This window comes from Myotis brandtii, unplaced genomic scaffold (genome assembly GCF_000412655.1).
Source record: "Myotis brandtii unplaced genomic scaffold, ASM41265v1 scaffold679, whole genome shotgun sequence".
NCBI classification, from domain to species: domain Eukaryota; kingdom Metazoa; phylum Chordata; class Mammalia; order Chiroptera; family Vespertilionidae; genus Myotis; species Myotis brandtii.
Window position 1 is genome coordinate 696,711 of NW_005370653.1, and position 15,483 is coordinate 712,193.

The 15,483-nt window shown below is 51.7% G+C and overlaps 1 protein-coding gene and 1 long non-coding RNA gene across 2 annotated transcripts; one reads left to right on the plus strand and one right to left on the minus strand.

Annotated features, from left to right (window-relative positions):
• Positions 1-8: 8 nt before the first annotated feature.
• LOC106723915 lies at positions 9-1,508 on the plus strand. The gene is made up of 2 exons (XR_001359664.1): positions 9-207; positions 1,322-1,508. It is a non-coding gene; the product is annotated as an uncharacterized LOC106723915 (long non-coding RNA).
• A 1,897-nt stretch (positions 1,509-3,405) lies between these two features.
• Positions 3,406-15,247, minus strand: EDARADD (EDAR-associated death domain). The gene is made up of 6 exons (XM_005881337.2): positions 15,222-15,247; positions 15,049-15,107; positions 13,255-13,294; positions 8,926-8,984; positions 6,592-6,637; positions 3,406-3,927 (listed from the first exon to the last, which is right to left on the minus strand). The coding sequence occupies exons 2-6, from the start codon at positions 15,100-15,102 to the stop codon at positions 3,533-3,535; spliced, it is 594 nt and encodes a 197-aa protein (XP_005881399.1). The 5' UTR covers positions 15,103-15,107; positions 15,222-15,247; the 3' UTR covers positions 3,406-3,532.
• Positions 15,248-15,483: the final 236 nt, after the last annotated feature.

The following is a 15,483-nucleotide window of genomic DNA, read 5'->3' on the forward strand; positions in this document are numbered from 1 at the left end:
CGCGGCTACGGGCCGCCCCGGCGCTCAGTCCGCCGCTGTTTCCGGTTCTGCCCAGCGGCCGGGGGTGGATGGGATGAGAACGGGGCGGAGTCTGGGGTCACGCCGCCCTGGAGACGGGGTGTTGCAAGGGGAGCATCTGGGGCGACTTTGGCCGCTGCCCGGAAGCCTCGGGAGGAGGTGAAGGTGCAGGTGAAGGTGAAGGTCAAGGTCAAGGTGAAGGTGAAGGTGAGTGAGAGGAGGGGGCGGATGCAGATTTGGGGGGAGAACGCGGGAGCCATTCGTGCAAAGAGCCTGAGGCTCCCGACAAGCGTTTGGTGCCGCGGGAGAGAGGAAAACGGGGGGAAGGAGGCCCTGGACGCGATGGGGTCACGGGGACAGTAGCTACTGGACCACGGACCCAGGACAGAAGCCCAGGAGAGAAAGAACCAGGAGGCGGAGGAAGGCAGCCCCGGAGACCTGCCCAGAGGTGTCCTGTGGGGAGCCGCTATAGGGTTAAGCCTTGGACCGACCTGTTGGCAAAGTCACAAACAAGTCCCAGCTTAGAGGGCACAGTCCTCTTAAGCATAATTAGGCTTGACCTTATGACGCTCCCTAGATCTTACCTGGGAAGCTAATGGACTGAGGGAAGTGCAGCAAAAATAAGAACAAAAACAAGTAAAACTCACAAGAACAGTGTAACTATGGTAACCACTACCTTGTTTACCTCTGACTATAAAATAAAGGCTCAGCTTGCCTCAGGATCTTTCTCTGTGGCCTCAGCCAGGCACAGGAAGATCCACGGAGACTAAAGAGAGCTAGAGAGTTCTGAACTCTGTCTCCGTGTAAAACATTCTTTGACGACTCCGTCCACACCTTTGGGAACCCCTGGACCGCTGGGGCTGGACCCCAGCAGTGTCCGAAGGCAAAGAAGGAAAGTCTAGAGAGAGCACTGCCCATCGTGACAAATGCTGCTGGAAGGCACGGAACAGAGGAGGAGCCCACAGCCCTAGCCAGGGGCTCAGGGGGTAGAGCATCGGCCGGTGGACCAGAGGGTCCCGGGTTCGATTCCGGTCAAAAGCACACGTACCTCTAAAAATCAATGGGAAAAATATCCTCGGGTGAGGATTGAAAAGTAATAAAAATAGAAGTAACCAGCGGACTTAGAAGCCTGGAAGTCATCTGTGACCGACCTACTGCGTTCAGAAATGAGAGAGGAAGCAGCAGTGGAAATAATGATGACTAAATCGTTCACCAAGGTTTGCTATGGAGAGGAACAGAGTGTGGACTCAAAGGGAAGATTTTTTAAATTTTATTTTGTCTTTATTTTTTGTTCCTTTTAAAGACAGAAGATACCACCGCGGTGCCTTTTAGAGTTTTTCCAAGCAAGCCACAAGAAGGACTGCATTTACATTGTGACTTGTTACATACACACTTAAGATGATGGAAACTGAAATTTCGCAAAACAATCCTCTCATTATGTGTGAAGCGTTCTTTTTTTTTTCATTAAAAAAAATGCTGCTTATAACCCCCTAAGGAGTGTGCAAGTCCCACCAATGGTTTGTGACCTTACTTGGAAATCAGGGTCAGTGGAGTGTTAGAGCTGCCTCAGACCACCCGTGAGAGCCAATGATGCACCTTGACATTGGCCAGATGGGAGCATTTACACCATGGAAATGGACCACTGCTACAACAGGGCTCCCTCCCCACCCCACCCCATCCCATCCCCAAGCCAGATGTTAAACACTTACCAGCACACTACTGACTGTGCTCATGTGAATGATCCTCTCCCACATCCAACACCAGCACCACACAAGTACACAAAACCACCCGTGTACCTTCAACCACCTGTGTACCCTCAACCACCCGTGTACTCAATCTCTTTTTGGCCTTAGACCCCCTGTGTTCGGACTCACCAGGCTTACCTCTTATGTTCTACAGGATCATGTCCCAAACCTAGTCTTCTCGGGTGTGGGAATCAAGCTTCTAGAACTGTGGTTTTGTCATAAAATAAAAGAATCTTGGAGATGGGAGAGATCTCCAGCGTGCAAATGAAATTAATTCATCCCAGTGGCTCATGCTGTCCTATTGTCCTCACCACAGGACATTGGTTTTCAGAGAGTGGAAGGGAGGAGGAGAGACAGAAACATCGATGTGAGAGAGACACATCGATTGGTTGCCTCCCCCACGCACCCCAGACCCGGGCCGGGTCTAGCCTGCCGCCGAGGTATGTGCCCTTGACCGGAATCAAACTCCAGACCCTCCGGTCCAGGCACGGACGCTCTATCCACAGAGCCAAACTGACCAGGGCCATGGAAGGTGTTGCTTATCGTTGCCCCCTTAGTGTCCAGGCCACATTTCAGACACTCACTAGCCTTCTGACGGACCAACAGAAGCGACGACGATGTTGGAATCCACATAGAAGCACCCATTAGAGATAGTGGTTGGCATCCACCTTTAATTTTGTAGCACCCATTATGCTAGGTAAAAATAATCTTTTATTTCTAAGAAACATATAAACGCGTGTTGAAACAGGAGACCAAAAGGAAGGCGGCTTCACAAGTACACCCTTCAGGTAGATCAACACAGAGTCTCACCAAAATCCAGTCGTTTCAAAGCATTGCCTGTGATGGCGGAAGACGCGTCAGGCCTCCACGGAAGATGGCGGCCGGGTGTCACAGACAACAGAAGAACACGGCTCGGCTTAGGGAGCCGTGGGGAGCCACCCCCTTCTCCATTTCCAAAAGGGGTGGGAAGCAGCCCTGTCAGGCTGCCCCTCAATGCAAATGTAGGGTTCATTTCTGGGAGGCATCTAGGCTGAGTCATTTAGTGGTGAGTCCCTCCAGGCGCTCCCCCTAGTGGTACTACCAGGTGCGGCACCCACTCACCTGGAGCTCCTACAGACCCAGCAGGTGGCTTAGCATCTCCGCCTCGATGCTCTCTAAACACAAGGGGAGAGAGACCTGCCTCCCTGCGTTTATAGGGCGTGCACAGGGTTGGGGGGGCTGGAGGGAGCTCGAACCCCCACAGAGCAAAGAGAACGACCTCATCAATTCTTTGGGCCCATGTCATTGTGTAGTTTCGGGGACAAGGGTAGAAAACCGAAGTGTTATTAACTATGAAAGGCAAGCCCACACATTGACTCTGCATCTGTCGGTGAAAAATGGAAGCAGATGTTGGCCTGAGGCTGGGAGAGAGAAAGCCGTGGGCATCCAGAGGGAATCTGACTCGAGAAATGAGTGAATGGCTCCAAAATGAGCAACACAGCCCGGCTGGCGTGCCTCAGTGGTTGAGCGTCAACCTATGAACCAGGAGGTCATGGTTCGATTCCCAGTCAGGGCACACGCCCGGGTTGCGGGCTCCATCCCTAGTAGGGGGCGTGCAGGAGGCAGCCGATCCCTGATTCTCTCTCATCATTGATGTTTCTCTCTCCCTCTCCCTTCCTCTCTGAAATCAATAAAAATATATTATTAAAAAAATAAAAGAACAGATTCACATTGCTCCCTGGTCTGGGGCTGTTTCAAGGTCCAAATTGGCCAAGGCGAGGAGCAGAGGCCTAGAAGTTCCTGGGGTGGTCTCCGCGTGCCCTCTTGGGCCACTCCTCGTCCACCCACCTGCGCAGCACCCGCTCCACGTCGGCGCGGTGGTAGAGCCGGCAGAGCTCCATGAGCTGGCCCACCGGCCGCTGGCTGTTGCGGAGCAGGAACTCCAGGGTGGGGCTCTGGGGCCGCTGCTCCAGGAAGCACAGCTCGTCGTGGCGCATGCCCCACCTGCTGGCAAAATTCCTCCAGTTCTTGATGGTGGGGTGGCAGGGGTCCAGCTTGATCCTGATCACGTCGAGCAAGTCCTGGTCGTTGAGCAGGTCGCTGATGGTGGGGGCCCGGAGCGAGCAGGCGGAGCAGGTGCAGTCCTCCCGGCAGGACTCGGCCTTGCTGACGACCTTGCTGACGTCTGCGGAACAAACAGGACAGCGCAGGTCAGCCGGGGGCCGGGACACCTCGGGCCTCTAGGCCCTGCCTTCCTTTTTTTGAATTTTTTATTTTATTTTTATTATTTATTTATTTTAAATATGTTTTATTGATTTTTTTACAGAGAGGAAGGGAGAGGGATAGAGTTAGAAACATCGGTGGGCGAGAAACATCCATCAGCTGCCTCCTGCACGCCCCCTACTGGGGATGTGCCCGCAGCCAAGGTACATGCCCTTGACCGGAATCGAACCTGGGACCCTTCAGTCCGCAGGCCGACGCTCTATCCACTGAGCCAAACCGGTTAGGGCTAAAACCTCTACTTCTTAATAGTCTCTCTTTTCTGTCATTAGGTACGATGAAGACGTTATCTCCCATACTTCCCTTCCCTCTCCTCCCCAGCTCTGGGTGGTGGTACTCTTATTTTTATGTTGTCAAGGTTATTCATTCACATTCTGTTCTCCAGCGGCTAATAAGCGTGGTGGTGATCGAATTACACGGGGAGCATTCACTACAGGACAGCGGGGAAGACATGTCATGCTCTGGGACCAAACACATGTCCTTGTGAGGGGAACCGTCAAGGTCACGTAGGGAGAGGGAGAGAATCATTGATTGGCTGCCTCCTGCACGCCCCCTACTGGGGATGGAGCCCACAACCCGGGCATGTTGTAGGCACCCAGTGGGGACGCTGCCCACCCTCTGGGCTGGGCTGGGCTCTGCTCAGCTCAGCCCTGGCTCGTCCACCCCCTGCACACCCCTCGGGATGTTGGCACCACTTCAGAGGCAGCCCTGTGGGTGAAGAAAACACAGATAAAGACAAAGACATTATAAGGTGGCCATAAATTTTTTAAAAATAAGCTTTCTGGCATTATCAGCTACCACTCATTTTCAACCCTGTGCGTGGAGTGGATATTCCAGTTTTCGGGGTGTGTGTAAAGGCCTTTAAAGAATTGTGCAATCCTCCACCCCCTGGCGGGCTGTGCTTGGCACGAAAAGCTGCCAAGGCTGATGGGTAACGTGCAGAGGATCGGGGTTGGGATGCGGGCAAGCAGGGGCTGGTTTGCTCGCGGGCCCGCGGTCTGACCCGCTGGACCGGAGACCTGCCCACGACGCTCTGCCCCCCGGAGCTCTCATTCTGCAAGAAAGGGGGACGGGCTTTGTGGATCAGACCTTACTGCTTCCGGCACAGCAGCCTGTCCGTGGCCATCAAGAGCCCATCTGATGTGAGTGTAGACAGGACGCTACGGACAGTTCAGATGGAAAGGAAGGGCCTGGGCCTGGCCGGCGGGGCTCAGAGGATGAGCGTCGACCTATGAACCAGGAGGCCACGGTTCGATTCCCGGTCAGGGCAGGTGCCCGGGTTGCGGGGTCGATCCCCAGTGTGGGGCGTGCAGGAGGCAGCCGGTCCATGATTCTCTCGCATCATTGATGTGTCTCTCTCTCTCTCCCTTCCTCTCTGAAATCAAGAAAAATGTATTTTAAAAAAAATTAGAGAAGAGTTCAGGCATCAAGCAGGCTCTTTGGCAAGGTGTGTGTCAGTCCTTAAAACCAACGTAAGAAACAGGTCCCGCCCAGTGGTGGGGCGTCTCACTGTGAAGTTTGGGGCTGACAGGTCATACACGGCCAGTCAGTGAACAGTTCACTGTGAACTGGGACAAGATTCGGAATTCACAAAGGTTGATTAGCGGAGCCCAGAGAACGGCTCCCGTGGGGGTGCTGGCAGGGGATCAGAGGAGACTTAATGGGGCTCCCTGCAGGGGAGGTGCCGTCCGATCTTGCACGCTGGGTTTTTCGAGCGCTACTCCCACAGCAGTTCCCTCCCACGGGCTTGGTACCCCTGGGAGCTCTCAGATCCTTACCAAGAACGTCCCCCAGGGTCACGAGGCCTCAAGTTTGTTGAGACAATTAAACAGTAAGCATTTCATAGTGACACCTTTGCAAACAGCAAAATCTTGGGGGCCTGACATGAACTCTAGGCCAGATCTGGAGCCTGCACAACCTCAGCCTGCCCCAGGAGGGTCGAACACGTCTGCAGCAATGCGGATTCGGGGTGTAAATTCACCTCTTTCTCTCTGTGTGGTTGCCAGTGTGGTTGGAAATGAATGTAAAAGGCCAGGTTATGGCTTTGATAAGTCATTGGGGTGCACACACCCCCCCCCACACACACACACACAGTATTCGTCAGAGGTCATTAAATGCTAGGAGCTGGAAAATGAAGAATTATTTTTTCACCAACTCGGAAACTGACCCAAGGGCTTTGAGTGGGCGTTTGAGCTCCACCAACAGGAAAGACCGGCTGACTCCACTTTCTCTCTAAAACACCCTTTTAAGGAGACAGCAGCGGGCTGGCGGCGGCACCGGGCAGCCTGGCAGATGATGGCGCTGGTGCCTGCTCTCAGTGACGTCACCTGCTGTCCCTTGAAGAGTCAACCTCGCTGAAGGGCTTCCGTTTCGCTTGGACCCAGGCCACATTTTTTACAACTGACAGCCTGCAACGTGGTTGAAGTCAATCTATCCATTAACAGGGACCTTAACTCCCAAGAGCCCGTGCAGGGTTAAGGGTGGTCCTACACCACTTACTCGATGCGCGTTCACGTCAGCTGACATTTCACATATTAGTGTGTGGGGGGTTAGTCCTCAACACGTTTACCTGCGAGGGGGTCTCCGGGACTGTCTGCAAAGCCATTCTCTTCTCCCTGGAAACCAAAACACCACCGTCACACCCAGGTAGGAATGGAGATACCATCACATTTCCAATTTGGTGACATTTCCACCAAAGCCCGGGGGCGGGTGGGATGGCTCTTCCGAATGGTATTTTTTTGGGGGGCCGTGAACTCTGTCTCACTCCGCGAGGTGAACTCCCGGACGGTCGGCAGGGCCTTTTGTCTAATTGCTCCCTGGCTGGGGCCTCCGTGCCCTGAACTGTTCGGCCCACAAAGGACACTCAACACATGTGTTAAATGAATTACTGTCCCTGTTTTTTTAATACGTTTAATTGATTTCAGAGAGGAAGGGAGAGAGAAACATCAATGATGAGAATCATTTTTCATCTGCCTCCTGCACGCCCCCTACTGGGGATCGAGCCTGCAACCCAAGCATGTACCCTGACGGGGAATCAAACTGTGACCTCCTGGTTCATAGGTTGATGCTCAACCACTGAGCCACGCCGGCTGGGCAACCCCTCTAGCTCTTTTTTTTTTTTAAATATATTTTATTGATTTTTTACAGAGAGGAAGGGAGAGGGTTAGAGAGTTAGAAACATCGATGAGAGAAAAACATCAATCAGCTGCCTCCTGCACACCTCCTACTGGGGATGTGCCTGAAACCAAGGTACATGCCCTTGACCGGAATCGAACCTGGGACCTTTCAGTCTGCAGGCCGATGCTCTATCCGCTGAGCCAAACCAGCTAGGGCCCCCTCTGGCTCTTTTAATGTCCAAGGGCACCCACGCCCAGCAAATACCAGCTGGAATAAATCGGGGGAGGTGGCCGGCCCTGGTGGCTGGGTACTGACTTTAAATGACTAAAAGTAAAGGGTTCTTTATGACACCTTGCCTGACACGTCAGACTTCCATGTTTCGCCCCAAAATGTTCTCCCTTGGCATCACTCCAACAAGGCAGCCGCGAGCCAGTCTTCGGAGAGGAGGGTTTACTCTTTAAGTTACCGAAATCGGGAAAAGGGCGAATTCCAATATTCTGAAGAGCGTGTTTTCAGCTTGCTTTTACTTTCCGAGCCACAGGGTGGGGTGTGTTTTTTTTGTTTCGTTTTGTTTTAAACGTTTCTCGCCTCGTGAGCTCCCTTTGTTCTGGCTGCCAAGCAGGTTTCAAAGAATCTCCCTGGCTATCCGGCCGTTGGAACAAACCCTGAGCTGCGGCACAGCAATAACCCCCCGAAGGAGCGGGCACAGGCCTCCTCTTTGCAGGAACAGAAGACGTTCCATTTTAAAACAGGGCTGGCAACAACAACAAAAAAACTCACATAGGTTCCCCCCCTTTCATTTTAGTGGATAAATCTATCTTCATCTTTCAGGAGAGCCTTGACTGCACACAGAAAGAATTGTCACACAAATACTAGAGGGGGAAAAACAAACAAACACTGAGCAACATGCTAAGGTCTATTCTGCGCCTAATCTTACATGGTTTTGGGGAAATCCCTCGAAGCCAAGTAATCACTGTGGCATTCTTGTATCTTGAAGGGAATCTAACCGGTGTCACAAAGCAATGTGAAGGAGAAAACTTGGCTCAACAAAGGAAGAGTTGTAAGAAAGGGAGAGTGGATACAGTAGGTTCCCTAAAATAATTCACAGCCACTCAATGTCAACGTCAATCAGGGGACCGTCACTCCCAGGGAAATGCTAAGTGGCAAATGGACACGTAACGAGAGACTCCCAGTGGGTGACGGAAAACCCACAGATCAGAGCGAAAGCAGCGTCACCAACAACTTTCAAGAGGGCTGTGTGATGGCTCGAACCGCGTGCTTTATCACTAAGGCGGCTTGGCTAGCCAAGAACAGCACCATGAGTGACTTATTACAGACTGATGCTCTATTAGTCACACTACACAGAACTTCACATGTGGTCGGCACGTGGACACGGAAAAGGTGGCGGGTTGATTCCCAGTCAGGGCACATGCCTAGGTTTCGGGTTCGATCCCTGGTCAGGGTGTATGCAGGAGGCAACCGATCGATGTTTCTCTTTCACGTCAATGTTTCTCTCTCTCTCTCTCTCTCTCTCTTTCTCTCTCTCTCTCTCTTCTTGTCTCTAAGATGAATACACAGCCCAGCGAGCCTCTCTCTCTTCTCTCTTCCTTTTCTTGTCTCTAAGATGAATACACAGCCCAGCGAGCATGGCTCAGTGATTGAGCATCGACCTATGAACCAGGAAGGCAAGCATGCTTCTTTATTTTTCAAGCGCTAGAAGGGAATTCCTTAAAAATTCTAGTTATCCATACCAGAGAGTAAAAAATATAACTGGAATTCTCCTTACCTGATGGTGCACATCAGAATTTGTTGGGCCGTTCGAAGGGACTGGATCACACTCTTCAACTAGGAAAAAAAAGACACAGTTTAGTAGTAGAAAGCACAGTGCGGGGAAAGACCTGAGACTCCAAAGACATTTTTCTCTCAAAATGTGGAGTCAGCCCGGCCCGTGTGGCTCAGTGGTTGAGCATCGACCTGTGAACCAGGAGGTCACGGTTTGATTCCCGGTCAGGGCACATGCCTGGTTTGCAGGCTTGATCCCCATTGTGGGGCTTGCAGGAGGCAGCCGATCCATGATTCTCTCATCATTGATTTCTCTCTCTCTCTCCCACTCCTCCCTGAAATCAATAAAAAAAATATTTTAAAAAAACCCAGCAGACATTAAATTGTTCTATTATTGGATGCAAATGTTGGAGTAAGTGTTTAAACTCCTGGACCTGGTTCATTACATATGAGATGATGTATGTCTTTGGAGATAAGAGACGATGTGCCTAATAATACGATTCCCCACGCATGAGGGCAGAAGAAAGATCGAGTGTATGGTTTTCACAGCCGCCTCATTTGTCAACTCATCACCGTTTTAATCAAGGTTTTGCAAAACTCAAATTCTAGGAGAAACCCAATAGTACAATCACTGCAGTATCAGGTTGCCAAGCAACAATCTTGTTCTTTCAAAACAGGAAATCTCTTCAAGGCCGATCAAAGATCTACAGAAAGATGGGACCCTGATGGTGCGTTCCCGGAGCCGCTGCGGCTCGTTCTTTCTCTAAAACAGCCCCCCTCTCTGCCGCTGGGCTGTGAGAGCTGTCGACAGTCCCCAACACTGATTTGCACAATTCTTTTATTTATTTACTTATTTATTTATTTATTTTAAAATATATTTTATTGATTTTTTACAGAGAGGAAGGGAGAGAGATAGAGAGTTAGAAACATCAATGAGAGAGAAACATCGATCAGCTGCCTCCTGCACATCACCCACTGGGGATGTGCCCACAACCCAGGTACATGCCCTTGACCGGAATCGAACCTGGGACCTTTCAGTCCGCAGGCCGACGCTCTATCCACTGAGCCAAACCGGCTTCGGCATAAATATATTTTTATTCATTCCAGAGAGGAAGGGAGAGGGAGAGATAGAAACATCAATGATGAGAGAATATCATGGATCAGCTGCCTCCTGCACGCCCCCTACTGGGGATCGAGCCCGCAACCCGGGCATGTGCCCTGACCAGGAATCAAACCGTGACCTCCTGGTTCACAGGTCGATGCTCAACCACTGAGCCACACCAGCCGGGCTGCACAATTCTTTTGCCAGATTCCCTCCATCCGTCCGTCTGATGCTTGCGTGTGCCAGGCACCATCCAGACTCGGTCCATGAACTTCTCTCAGACACGCGCATCCTAGGAGGTGGATGCTAACATGTCCTCCCTGCCCTCCAGGGAAACTGAGGCCCCGAGGCCCGAAGTCACCGCTGAGTCCACTCAGGCTGGCGAGGCTGAGTTCTGCTCTCCCTCCGACAGGCCTGGCCGGCGGGCACACCAAGTCCTACAGCTTCTCAGTCTGGCTGTCAAAGTGAGGTCTGGGCCCGGCCCCTTAGGTAAGTGTGAACATGCAGGCTCCCTGGCCTGACCCCAGACCCGCCCGCCTGTCATGATTTCTGGGTAGTGGGGCCCGGATCTGAATTTTAAATAAACTCCCCGGTTATTTATCAATTAGCTAAGACTTGGAAACAGTCCGAGTACCCATCAGCAGGTGAGTGGATAAAAAAAGCTGTGGGACATTTACACCACGGAATGCTACGCAGCTGTAGAAAAGAGGGATCTCTTACCCGATGGGACAGCATGGAGGGACCTGGGAAATAGTATGCTAAGGGACAGAAGCCAAAGCAAGAAAGACAAATATCACCTGATCTCACTTATTTGTGGCATCTGATGAACAAAATGAATTGACCAACAAAGTAAGACCCCAAGCACGGAGGCATGGAACAGACCGACATGCCTCCATGTGGGGGTGGGGGATGAGGAGAGAGAAACCAAAGAACTTATCTGCTTATATGCACAGCCCATGGACCTGGGCAATTGGTGAAGACCTGGAGGGTGGGTAGTGGCTGGGAGGAGGGGAAGATGGAGGGAAAATGGGAGATATCTATAATACTATCAACAATAAAAAATAAAGAATAAAATGGCCCAGCTGGCATGGCTCAGTGGTTGAGTGTCGACCTAGGAACCAGGAGGTCACGGTTTGATTCCCGGTCAGGGCGCAAGGCCGGGTTGCGGGTTGTGGGCTCGATCCCCAGTGGGGGACCTGCAGGAGGCAGCCGATCCATGGTTCTCTCTCACTGATGTTTCTATGTCTCTTTCCCTCTCCCTTCCTCTCGGAAATCAATAAAAATATATAAATAAAATAACGTAAAATAAAATGAAAAATAAATTCCCCGGAGGACTCTTCATCGCACCCTGAAGTCTTCAGATCTGATTATTCCGGTCTTGGTGCCACCCGGGACTGCGCCCTGCCTGTGCCTGGCTGCCAGGCTGGCCCCTGCCCGTGAGCCAGAGAACCCCACACCGGGGGGTTCAAACACTCAGAGTCACCCCTGGAAGGGCAGGGGGTGCGCCCACCAGAGCCTCGCTCAGAGCCAGGGCTGGGCTCACAGCTGGTCCTCCCTCCACCCCTGCCATTCCCGGGACGCTCACAGCAGGCACACGGAATACAACGTGCGATTTCAAGGGGCAGAGGGAAGTCTGGTGAGCAGGGACTGGAGGGGGGTGGGGGGGGACGTGACAGAGCCACAGGGGGCCCGGCGGGAGCTCCTGCCCACCATCAGTGACCCCGGCTGGGGCTGCAGGCACTGCTGGGAACCCCACCACGTGTGCCGGGAAGCCCTCCCTTCCCCAGGAAGCGGGGGCAGGAGGGCGGCCCTGAAGTTGGTCAGATCTGATTGTGCCCCCCGCCCCCCGCCTCTCTGGGGTGTCAGCCGAGCCCAGGTGCACGCTCCCGTGTGACCGCTGGCAGCTCGGCCTCGGGGAAGGGTGCAGCGCTGCAGGCCGCCCCACAGGGGAGACTGGGACAAGCAGAGGCCTGGCCCCCTCTGTGGTCTGCACCCCCCGAACATCTGCCTACGGGCGAGGAGAGAGCTGTTTGGTTTGGGGGCCTGACAAGCGCCCCTCCATCGGAAACCGAACCGGCTTTCCTGTGGTTTGGGTGGAAATCATTGTATACCCTCCCCATCCACCCTCCCTCCCTCCGGGCGCAGCCGGGCCGGAGCCCTCCAGCCTCCAGCTGACCACAACTGACTCCGCGAAGCCACATGGCCACAGCTCATGTCAAATGTCCCTGAAATGGGCTGTGGGTGCTGGGGGAGGCCCCTCTCTCTCCACCCCCGTGAGCAGCACCAGGGGGAAGCTAGGGGGGTGTCAGGGACCATCTCTCCCACCACGTGGGGAAAGCCTGCCGGGAACAGAAGACAGAGATGAGGGGGGGAGAGAGAGAGGCAGCCAGAGCCTCCGGCCAATGCTGGGAGCTAGTGGCACCCCAAGCCCTTAAGCCAATCAGTCCCTCCCCACTTTTTTAATGAACTCGAGTTAGATGTCTGTCACTTGCAACCCAGAGTCCCGGGCCTCTTCATTTTGTGCATATTTAAAAACACCGTAGGAACTTGACCGATAATGTTAGAGTGTATAGATTTAAATAAGAAAATTCAGGCCTGAGCCCAGCCACCCCAGAGAGGCGGGGGGGAGCGTCGGCCGGGTCCCTTTGTGGGATCAGTTGTGGTCAGCAGAAGGCTGGACGGCTTCGGCCCCGGCTGAGCCTGGAGGGTAGGGGGGTGGGGAGGGGATACGGTGACTTCCACCCAAACCACAGGAAAGCCGGTTCGGTTACCAGAGGGGTGCTCGTCAGGCCCCTGAGTAGAAGCAGCTGTCGCTTCTCGCCCATAGGCAGATAGATGCTTGGGGGTGCAGACCACAGAGGGGGCCAGGGCTGAGCGCTGACCCATGAACCAGGAGGTCACAGTTTGATTCCCGGTCAGGGCACAGGCCCGGGTTGGGGGCTCAATCCCCAGTGTGGGGCGTGCAGGAGGCAGCCAGTCCATGATTCTCTGTCATCATGGATGTTTCTATCTCTCTCTCTTCCTCTCTCGCTAAAGTCATTAAAAACGTGTTTTAAAAACAACAACAACAAAGAAAATTCATGCCTGAAATAATCATCAAAGAAGCCATGAACTCAATGACTGGTATGTTTCTGTTTCACAATTTTAAATAATGAAAAATTACTTGGACGAGCGCTTCATTCAAGATATTCAACAATCACAAGTTCAAGTAGCGGCAGTAACTGTACCTACCTTTAGGGAGTCCCGTATCTTGAACAGGATATTTGTCTGACTGCAGAAACCAACAGAAGAGAGTTATTTCTAAACATCACAGTCACTTATATACGCGATCACAGTGAAAAGAAAGCATTGTCTTGCGAAAGTCAGGATTTTAATTTAAAACCTTGCACGTGTTTAGCCTTGGACTTCTCATTAGGGCTGACACATAGCCTGCTTGTAATATATATATACATATATAGATAGATAAGTAGATATAGATATATAGATATATATGTATATATGTATGTATAGACATATGTCTATATATATTATTGATTTCAGAGAGGAAGGGGGGAGAGGGAGAGAGAGAGAGAGAGAGAGGGAGAGAATCATCAATGATGAGAGAGAATCATGGATTGGCTGCCTCCTGCACTCCCCACACTGGTGATGCAGCCGCAACCCAGCTATGTGCCCTGACTGGGAATCGAACCGTGTCCTCCTGGTTAACAGGTCGACGCTCAGACACTGAGCCCCGCCGGCCGGGCTGTATTCTTGACTTAGAGCAGGGGTCCTCAAACTACGGCCCGCGGGCCACATACAAATACAAATATTGTATTTGTTCCCGTTTTGTTTTTTTACTTCAAAATAAGATATGTGCAGTGTGCATAGGAATTTGTTCAATAGTTTTTTTTTAAACTATAGTCCGGCCCTCCAACGGTCTGAGGGACAGTGAACTGGCCCCCTGTTTAAAAAGTTTGAGGACCCCTGCTTTACGTTTTGTTTTTTTACTTCAAAATAAGATATGTGCAGTGTGCATAGGAATTTGTTCATAGTTTTTTTTTTTTAAACTATAGTCCGGCCCTCCAAAGGTCTGAGGGACAGTGACTGGCCCCCTGTTTAAAAAGTTTGAGGACCCCTGACTTAGAGAAACCAAAGCAAGGTTGACGAGAAGTTAGTGTTGGGACAGGAGACAGAATCAGCCTTCCTAGTTCCCTCAGCTCTGACCACGACACACACTCCCTCTCCTGTCCATAGTGCCATTCTCCCTCCATATTTCCTGCAGTTTAAAAAGAGGAGCCTTTAGCCAGAGCCGGTGTGGCTCAGTGGATAGAGCGTCGGCCTGCGGACAGAAGGGTCCCGGTTCCATCCCGGTCAGGGCACATGCACGGGTTGCAGGCTCTACCCCCCGTAGGGGGCGTGCAGGAGGCAGCCGATCCATGATTCTCTCTTATCAGTGATGTTTCTCTCCCTCTCCCTTCCTCTCTGAAATCAATAAAAAATATATTTAAAAGAAATAAAATAAAGTAAGTCACCTCATAAAGTATTTTTTTCAAAAAAGAAGCTATCAAGGGAAAACCTCATCTTGGGGTTTCTAATCTTCATGTAAATGCCAAGTAATCAGAAATGTAAAGAGGGGACGCCCAGGCCAGTTTTCTCAGTGGGTAGAACATCGGCCTGGGGACCAAAGGGTCCCAGGTTCGATTCCGGTCAAGGGCACGTGCCTGGGTCCTGGGCTCAATCCCCAGTAGGGGGCGTGCAGGAGGCGGCCGATCCACGATTCTCTCTCATCAATGATATTTCTCTCTCTCTCCCTCCCTCTCTCTTCCTCTCTGAAATCAATAAAAATATATTTTTAAAAAAATGTAAAGAGGGGGCTCTTTCATCCTCTGTGCTGTGAAAATCTTTCCCCCTCCCCACGGGGGAATCTGTACTTGTTCTTCAATAAATTTCCACCTTTTCTAAAAAAAAAAAAAAAAAATGTAAAGACGTAACGATGGGGAAAGGGAAGGCGGGAGTCAGCGCCGCCGTGGGAAATGGGTGACCTACCACGTGGAAGGACAGAGTGCTGGGGTCCGTGTCTTCCACGGGCTCCTCGGCCATGTGACCTGCAGGAAAACACAAGCAGGGAGAATGTTCGTCAATGGAAACGCACACGTGTCCTCCGATAACTGTCTTCACGCGGCGCACACGCTGCTGTAGTCGCGCCGAGAAAAACTTACTTCCAGTCGTCAGTGGAGACAAAATAAGAAGGGGTGGCTTCAGACTGCACCAGAAAGAGATGAAGACAGACTTTATTTATTTTTTTAAATATTTTAGAACGATTTATTGATACGGATCTACAAATACTCAGAGTTACAAATAACCAGAAACCACGCAGGCGTGGCCTGGACAGTTCTCCTGCTGGATCCGATTAGAACCTGGAGCAGGAGTTATTGAATTCGGCTCCTCTTCGATCCGTTTTTATCACATTAAAAATATTAA